This window comes from Hyaena hyaena, unplaced genomic scaffold (genome assembly GCF_003009895.1).
Source record: "Hyaena hyaena isolate Hyena2069 unplaced genomic scaffold, ASM300989v1 scaffold_29, whole genome shotgun sequence".
In the NCBI taxonomy this organism is placed as follows: domain Eukaryota; kingdom Metazoa; phylum Chordata; class Mammalia; order Carnivora; family Hyaenidae; genus Hyaena; species Hyaena hyaena.
The window spans coordinates 642,927-651,988 of record NW_024080661.1 but is presented as its reverse complement, the minus strand read 5'-3'; the positions used below and the strand labels follow the sequence as shown (position 1 = coordinate 651,988).

The 9,062-nt window shown below is 56.9% G+C and overlaps 1 protein-coding gene across 3 annotated transcripts; it reads right to left on the bottom strand.

Annotated features, from left to right (window-relative positions):
* Positions 1–990: 990 nt before the first annotated feature.
* ORMDL3 (ORMDL sphingolipid biosynthesis regulator 3) lies at positions 991–7,542 on the bottom strand. 3 transcript variants are annotated; one of them, XM_039227969.1, is made up of 5 exons: positions 7,428–7,515; positions 6,880–6,960; positions 3,881–4,080; positions 3,008–3,159; positions 991–2,625 (listed from the first exon to the last, which is right to left on the bottom strand). In XM_039227969.1, exons 3-5 carry the CDS (start codon positions 4,052–4,054, stop codon positions 2,490–2,492), a joined length of 462 nt encoding a protein of 153 aa, XP_039083900.1. In that variant the 5' UTR covers positions 4,055–4,080; positions 6,880–6,960; positions 7,428–7,515; the 3' UTR covers positions 991–2,489. The 3 variants fall into 3 exon arrangements, with proteins under 3 accessions (XP_039083900.1, XP_039083902.1, XP_039083901.1); XM_039227971.1 differs by lacking the exon at positions 6,880–6,960 and having other exon boundaries at positions 7,428–7,542; XM_039227970.1 differs by lacking the exon at positions 6,880–6,960 and having other exon boundaries at positions 3,881–4,075; positions 7,428–7,511.
* Positions 7,543–9,062: the final 1,520 nt, after the last annotated feature.

The window sequence follows — 9,062 nt, the reverse complement described above, 5'->3', positions numbered from 1 at the left end:
TATTATCCTTCTACAACAGAGGAAGAAACTGAAGCTCAGAGCAGTAACTTGGCAAGGCCACAAGTCTAGTAAGTGGCAGAGCAGGATTTGAACGCTGATTGTCGTTGACGTGCCCCAGCCCCTGACCCTGACTGCATTCCTGCTGGTCCCTGGAAGCTCCCAGGGCACCCCCACTCCCAGGACTGGGCTCGGGGGTCTATATTGCTCCTCCAAGCACTGTGAGAGCCTCACTCAGCAGACTTGGACAAAGACCCTGCACTCTTCCCAACACCTACTCCAAACACACTGTGAGGCGACGCTGGCCCAGAGCCAGAGAGCCCAGGCTGCCTGAGGCAGCTCCTCCCATCTACCTGGGACTTTGCACCTGTCCCAGGAACAGCACATGACCCTGCACAACATACACTGAAAGGTCCTCAAAGATCAGAGTCCCTCCACTAAAGGACTCCTCCCCTTTCCTGGCCCCAGGAGCCCAAATAAGTCCTGGGGGCCTACCTCTTCCTCTCCCACTCATGCTTAGGGCAGAGCGGAGGAAGCAGGAAGATTGTTCCAAAGTCAGGGAGGCTGGGAGGAAATGCAGCTTTCCCAGGGAAGGAGCACGGTTGGGGGGAGAAGCGAGAGCTGGGAAAGGCGGTCTGAGGAAAGGGCTAGGCACTCCTGGGGACTCCGGCTTCACTTATGAAGTCACTGCCAGACTGACCCCCTCCCAGGCCACGCACGAGCCATCACTCAGCCAGCCCACGGAGGCCAGAGGTAGGAGCTCTGACGGAGGAACAGCCAGCCCAGGTCACAGAGCAGGACTCCGCTGCTGCCTCTGCCCGTCCCAGCCGGTCCCCTGAGCCGGTCCCCTGCCAGCCCCTCAGGCTGTCTCCGCTGAGAGCCAGGAAGACCAGCAGCCCCGGAGCCCCTCACACTACCCTCAGCAGGAACCACTGCCCAAACCCCTGCCCCCTCCCCCGGGGCCCTCCAGGAAGCAGAGGCCAGACTCAGGGGAAACAGGAACACATTGTCCTTTATTTGCGTTTCTCAGAATACTGTACAAAGGGAGTAAAAATCCTATTCACACGTTGCTTAGAAAGATTTTGAGGTGAAAGTTCCCTATGATACATGGGGTGGGGGGCAGGGGGACCAGGAGGCAGGAAACGGGACCAATGACCTCCCCTCCTCCCTCAGGGCCCTGGAAGGGGGCACGGGCACCCACAACTCTAAAAGTAACACAGACCCTGGTCAGATGGCAGAGGGGAAAGAGGCGGCTCCTCTCCAGCCCACACGCAGGCTCCTGCCCATCTCCTGTCATCTCAGGCTGAGGAGACCGCACCCGCAGGTCACTCCTGGCTCCTTCCACTACCTTGCTGGGGCAGGGACCGTTCTGTGCCCCACCCCCCACCCCATTTGGGGGTGGCCCTGTAGCCCCACATGTACACACAAGAGGCCCTGAGCCAGTTCCAGTCTGCATGAGGAGGCTACGAGGTGAAGGCTGCAGAAGGGCCCCACCGTTCATCATTTGTCTCAGTTTCTCCACACCCCTCACCCCGCTGCATGGGGCAGCATCGAAGCGGGAAGCGGATGTGCTAATGTGCTAACCATGACTCTTCCACCCCCTCCACTCCTCACACAAACCCAGGAGCTCTAACCCCCACCCCAGACCCCCGCAGCCTCCCTTCGGATTATCACCACCAGCCTGGGGAAAGCAACTCTCTGAGCGCAACCGCTTCCCAAAGGATAAGGCTGGGTCTGGCTTCTATCCCCACGCTCTTCCCTTATACCGATCTCTGCAACTACACGGCCCCTTCTTCCAAATTTCAATTCACCGTCCCCCCCACCCCCACCCCCTGCCCATCCTCCCCACCTCCCAGGGCCAAGATGAGAGCGGCCTGGGCCCCCTCACCTCTGGGACCAGGCCACCCACACCCAGCCCCTCTCCTTACCCTCCCCGCTCCCATCCAGTACCCAGGCTGGGCTGGAGGGGAGCTGCCAAAAGCATGAGACTTACAATAGGCAGTTCTCTACCCAGAGGGATGAGGCATCATCGTGTGCCTGCTTTCACACATACGAGCACACACTGAGTGTCATCCTAAAGACAAGAATTAAAGTGAACCAATCTAGAAGGTGTACCGTCCCCCTGCTCCCGTTGCAGGGGTTAAAGTGCTTTAGCAGTCTGAGGATGAGCAAGTGAGCAGGGGGTTTCTCCTGTCCCAACCTCACAGGTCGGGAGCCTAGCCCGTCCCATGACTGCCCCCACGGAGTCTCTATCCAAAAGGCAAAAGGAAAAGATCAAAAACATCAGACAGGGTCGGAGACGTGGAGGGCCCCACCCAAACCCCACTACAAGCTACGTCAAGTCGGCTACCGGGGGAATTGAAGGGGAAACTAGGGCCCAGAGGCTCCACCCCCATCTCTAGCAGGATCCAGAGGCTCCTTCTGTCTTCAGCATCACAGCACAGGCCTCCACCCCTCCCCTGCCATCCCAGGCAGGGGAAGGGGCTGCACCCTCAGTACTTATTGATTCCAAAAATTCGGACTCCATGGAGCTGGGGCAGTTTGGGGATAAGCACACTCATCAAGGACACAGTGTTGAGGATGAAATGGATCTGGTCGTACTTGGTATAGAAGCTGGTGAGGAAGTACCTGGGTGGGAATTTTGGGAAGAAGCGTAAGCCTCTGTTTGGAGGACCCCTTCTTCCCTCACTCCTGGGTGGGGAGTTATAGAAAAGACCCCCAAAACAGAAGTAGGGTGACAAGAGGTCCCTCCCGACCCAGTCCCCTTGCTTTATCCCAGATCTGTGGGCTCACATCACTGGCGGGAACGAAGGCCCATTTGGCAAAACACAGGGCCAGGGAGGTGCAAGGTCTGAGCCCAGCACTGGACCCAGGGATGCTTCAACCTCCCTGCCTCTGCTCATTCCCATGCCAAAAGCCAGAGCTGGGGATGGGTTTAAGCCTGGCAGGGCTTGGAGTTCCCCAGGCCTTGGCCTGCCTGCTGGCGTCCTCCCCGACCCAAGGCACTCACAGCACGATGGGCGTGATGGTTAAGAATTTCCGAGATGCTGTGAACTGGACCCCATAGTCCATCTGCTCCCAGTGGGTTAGCAACCTCGCCTTGCCCTGGTCCGGAGTCTCGAAGGGTGTCCCCTTCACCGTGTGCAGGAAGATGTACATGCCCTGGAGGAAAGAGCCTTCATTAGAGGACACAAAAGGCAAAAGGCCCTCCAGCTCAGCTCCACCACCCCGGAGTCAAAGAAGTGGGCTCTAGGCTATGTGGAGCCTCCCTCTCAGGGCCAGAGAGATGTGGGCTGGAGGTCAGGATGGGGCAGCCGGGAGCCTGGCAGAAGAAGGGGACCCACTGGGTGAGAGGAGAGGCCTGGCACGAGGATAAGTCATGGGGAGAACTCAGCTGCAGAAATGCCGAGCCGCCCAGCAATAGCTCCCCTGAGCCGTCGAGGCAGGGACGAGCCCATGACCCCTGCTTGCCTACCAAAGAGTACAAGCCAGCAGGCGGGGGCTGAGGGAGCAGAGGGGCCAGACTGGAAGACAGCGGGGAATCCAGACTCAGGAAAGGGGGATTTCTGTGCCAGGCTGGGGACCTGGGTCCTGGGGACTCTCTGGAGCCCTTAGTTCAGCTCCCAGTGGCCCTCCCTCCAGGCCCACATCCTGAAGATGTGGACAAATCTGCAGATTTTAGTCCTCTTATCAGAGTGCACATGGCTGGAACTCAAAGCAGGAGGGGGATGTGAGACAGAGATAAGAGCTGGGCCTGGTCTCAGGTGACAATTGTTGTCAGCATGTCACCCTGATATCTGGCCCATGTTTGGGGGGCTCCTACTCCTCCAGTCCACCAAAGAGTAGCCCACATGGCCGGGGCAGGCAGCAGGCAGCCCCTCACCATATTGTGGATGAGGTTGGTGAGGGTCCAGACAACAGGGACGCTCACAAAGGGGATGCTGAGCAGCACGACATGGAGAAGCCCGATGGCCAGCACGTAGGACAGCCAGATGCCGCGGCTGTTCATCACGCGCGTGTTGGGGTTCACCTCACTGTGCGCCGTGCCCACATTCATCCTGCTGCCCCTCTCCTGCCGCTGCTCTGCAAACAAGCAGCACAGGTGAGACAGGTCACACCACTTTCCTGCCCCCCCTCCCCCTGCACTGTCCAAACCCCACAGGGAGGGAGGCACTGCTTTCCCCAAGAACTCCAAGCAGTTCTGCTGCTCTGATTCTCAAGCAAAGAGGCCAAAGAAAGTCCGTGTGGACTTAACCCCGTTCGTTCCCCACTGCCGGGCTGGGATAAACACCAGGCTGCCCCACACACAACGTCCAATCAGGACAGAGCTTCTCCAGGCACTGGGACTGCCTGGGTGAATAGGTCATCAAGGGGCATCCAGCCCAGAGCAAAGAAACCATTGCCTGCTCCCCAATCTCATCCTCCAGAGCATTCTGATGAGGGCCCTCTTTCCACCAAGCTCAGGGGAGGGGAGAAGAGGCCTGTCCCCTCAGAATCACTCAACATAACCCCTGCTGGACTGTCTTGCTGAGGGCCTGATAAGGGGCATCTCCTACCCCTGTGTTCCCACCACCATTAAAATTAACAGAAGGGGGTGGGGTGAGAACAGGCAGCAGTGAGTGAATATCTGGGGGTCACTGCTTCTACCCATCTCCCCCAATTGTCCAATCCTGGGCCTTTCCCAACCCTGATCCAAGAAGACTGATCAAGTGGAAAGGGCGGGGGGGCAGGGGGGAAGGGAGGGAAGGAAAGAGAAAACAACAGACTAGGGGCAACCTCTGCCCAGACTTGGAGGCCTCCATCTTGGTGACACAAAACAATCCATGCAAGATGTTTTATCCATTTGGCAGCCACTCGGGCTAACCCTTGTGATGCCACCCACTCTGCTGCCAAACCACCAGGGCCCTTTTCCCCAACATAGGAGAGGTGGGGACAGAGAACATGGCCAACATCTACTGCTCCCACAGGCAGCTGAAACCCACATCAACACACCCGGCCCAAGGAAACACAACTACACCTGGGGCCGCTCTCCTGCCCCTTTCCTCTCTGCCTCACCCATCCTCACCTCAGCCTCCTTTCCAAGCCCCTGTTTCCAGGTGTAAGTTAGCACCATGCTTTCCCTTGCCCAGTTTCAATGGCAGAAGGCCTGCAGCAGAAGGAACCAGGAGGGCTGCCCTTGATGCCCAAGAAACAATGCCAGCCATTCCTGGATGCATGTAAAGAGGGGAATGAGCAGCCCCTTGTTGAGAGAGCTCGGTTGTTCCCAAATCCCTAAGGGCCCTGTAACCAGCAGGACGTGGGACCAGACTGTGCTTTCTACTGGCTCACCTCCCCCCCTGAGGGGAGGTCCTGCCCCGTAAAGACCTTAAGGTCATCCCCATGGCAACAACCCCATCTTCACTGGAGGTGCAGAAAGGGCTCCCAGATGGGGGTATCCTGGAAGTGCCCAGAAGGCCACCTCCTTCACCCTGCTGTCTCAAATCCCCTCAGACTCAGTTGCAATCTATCTCTGGCAAGGATCACAGCCAAGCCTGTGTGGGAGCCAGGATTCTCAAGGATCAGTTCCTTACTTCCAGAATAATGAGAACAAGTTTCCTCTTTTCAGAGAGCTCCAAGCTAAGAGACCAAGGGGGAAATATGACCCACAACACACTCTCCCAACATGCAAACATGCGTGAGATGGCCCAGGGTGCATCCTAGATGTAATGCTCCTGGGGCCCCACAGCTCAGCCTATTAGGCTGGATAATTGGGCCTAACAGAAACCGAAGGAACTAGAAAACTGAGACTCGCTCAGTTGTTTACCTTCCCGGGGCCTTGGAGCTTCGGTTACCCTAACATGGCTCCTGGGACACCTACTACGATGCAAAAGCCTGGGGCGGTGGGGAGCTAGCTAGGAAGGGAGGCCTCTGAAGGATTTATTAGTAAGGAGAGACGTAGAGTTCCCCAAGTTGGATCAGAAACTGCTTGTCCCTCCCCTTCTCCCTAACCTAGACCCACAAAGGTGTGGTCGTACAGAGACCTGAAGCCATCCCCTGTATTTTATCCAGCAGTACCAAGGGCCTTGCTGAATTCCAGATCATCCTACACTCCCTTCTGGTTGAACCAGGGCATCCAATGAAGTCTGATGAGTCTAGGAGGGGCCGAGACCTAGGACCTAACTGATACCCTTGGAAGTGTCTTCCTGAAGACTAAACGCTAGTTGCCCTGATAGCAGAAATCCCAGAAGGACTGACTCCTCAAAAGACAGAAGAAATCAAGAAATTAAGAAAAAGACTAGCAGCCAGGAAGCACTCTTAAGAGTACATACCGCTAAGGGTACATATCACTTCTGTTAGTAAAAAAAAAAAAAAAAAAGGCAAAAACCAAACAAACAAAAAAACAATTGCCCCGCACCCAGAGGGAAGAAACAGGGAGAAGAACCCAGTAGAGCAAGCCTGCAGCAGCTGAGGCTGAAAAGTTCTGGCTGCCCTAGCTGGCAGGTGGCTGCATGGCAGTGCCTGATGTGGTTTCATAACCTGTCTCAAACCAAAGCCTGCAGCAACTCTGTTCTGTTAACTACTCTCTTGCTGGTAGCTGTTTTCTACTCCTTCCCTCCCCCGCCGCCACCCCGACTCCACACACAAATATATCTGTCCAGCCTGTCAGTCTGGCACCTAAGCCCAAGCCACGGTGCGCCCCAGGACAGCTGCCAGGTACGCCCTTCCCACTCTTTGCCCGAAGTATGGGCAGCCCTTTAAGCAGCAAGTCTTTTGCCTTCTAGATGAAGAGCACAAAACATCCAGGCCCACAACCTGGACCCCGACAATGGGGACCCCGGCACCACTCCACAATGCCACTTTCATTCTGCCCACCGCCCCACCCGCAGGGTCACAGTCGCTCACCTCTCAGCTCTGGCCCAGCCTACCGGGCTGGGGAGGGCGGTGGGAATGGAAAGACGGCAAGTACTGGGGCGAACCCCCTAGCTGGGGAAGAGGGTGAAAAGAGGAGGTGGAGTCTTCGCTATTGTTGGGATTATCCGAGAGGGACTCAAGCCGAAGAGGGGCCTCCAGCTCCGCTTCCCAGCCTGGGACCTCGCACTCCGAGCCTGGCCCGGTCCGGAGCCCCACCCCCACCTCCACGCGTTCACCCAGCCCTGGAGGCGGCCAATTTATCCCCAAAGCCCAGCCTCTCCCCGCCCTCCTCCGCCAGCCGGAGCACTCCTCCCCCACGCCCCAGACCCGGTCTTCTGCTTCGACTTTCCCCTGTGGGCATCCCTTCGATTAATGCACCCCTTCGGCTGATGCACCCCCTCCACCTCCGGTCACCCTGCCCGGGTCCCCTTCAGCCCGGGGCGCCTCCCCAGCAGCCCCCACTTTCTTTCCCACCCTGCCTCTAGCCCCAAGAAGAGGCCTCTAGTTCGGCCACCGCGAAATCACTCGCCCAGACTCACCACTCAGGGCCGACGGTCGAGGGCCCAGGAGGGGTGCCCGGGGGCGGGGGCCGCTGCTGCTCCAGCAGCTGTAACAACCCGCGGCGGCAGCCACTCCGCTGGCAGCTCTGGCCGAATCAGCTCCCCGCGCCGGCCCCCGCGACGTCACCGCCCAGCGCCGTCCCACCTGGTGCTTCCTGGGAGTTGTAGTTCCTCCGCCTGCCCGCGTGGTGGGGGCTTGGAGGACCGGTGCCTCCTGGGAGTTGTAGTTATCTGCCGCTGCTGCAGTCTTGGCCTCGCTGGGGCAGCAGAGCCAGACGTTTCAATAGCACGTGAAACTAACATCGGATGGTGGTGGTATCGCTTTGGGATGTAGCAATTCCAGCTTGTGTGTCAGCGCGCTCCAAGTGCGGTTTACCCTTGCTTGGTTTTGAGATCAGGAAATTCAGAGTTTTAAATAAATTGCCATAGGTACCTGCTGGGTCCCAGCATAGACCAGAACCCAGATATTCTGACCCCACATCAGAATTTTTCCATTTACACCTAACTGGCTCAGCTCTAGCCGCTGACTGGCTGCAAGAGAGACAGATTACCAGGCCCGTTGCCCTGCCAGGCCTTCCTGGAAGCTGACTTCTCACTATGTTGGTTAAGATCAGAGTCCAGAGGGGAGATAATGTAGCCAGTGGCGTGGCCAGCATTCTTCCAGAGACTGGCTACTCTTCAGTTAACTTGAGCCAGGCTGGCCTGGGCCAGGCCACATCCTCGGCCTCCCCATGTGAGGCCTCAGAAGAGGCCACGTGTCTTGGGAAGATTCCTTGATGAATAGTTAGGAGTCTGAATTCCAGTCCCAGGTCGGCTTGTGTGGCTTTGGGTGGTAGGCTCCACCTCTCTGGGCTGCAGTTTTCACAACTGCATGCCCCAAAGGCAAGGGCACAGATTTTATTGCCAGGCCAGCATAACATAGGCACTCCTTTACCTGCAGTGTAACCCCAAGCAAATAACTTGTCTTCATCTCCAATTCTACACCTCTGAAACCCTACCTCCAAGGTTGTGCAAATTCAAAAGAATATATGTAAAGCACCTGTTGCATGGTAGGAAGCTATTCTGTAGAAGGTTGAACTAAATGGTTTCCCAGGTCTGCTGGGTCAGCCGCACTGTTCTTGTCACCAAAAGGGGCTGGTTTGAGTGGTTTTCATTGCCCCCACCCAGCTTCTAAGTCCACTCTGCACAGCAGGGCTGGAATAGCAGGATCAGAAGACGTCATGCCATGCCAACCTGACATGCTGTAAACACACCCTGAAATAAATGTGAGGGGACAGAAAGGAGAATGCTGGCCCAGGGAGAAGGGAGAGCACTCCTCTCAGACCTCACCTACCCTTCCCCAGGAGACTGCCAGGAAACAGCCGTCACAAGTTGGAGGGGGGCCCAAGAGGCACCTCATGGGCAGGAAGCAAGTGGATATCTGAACCACTTGGAGCAGAAGAACAGGAAGCTTCTCAAATATTTCCAGGGCCAATGACCAATGAGCACTCTTCACAAGACCTAAATAATCACTCCGGAGTCTGAAAAAGTTCTACCTTATACAGAAGTGTCTCCTGCTTCACCCCTTTCGTATAATCACCCTTCCGAAGACAACCGAGTGCTGGCCTTTCTAGC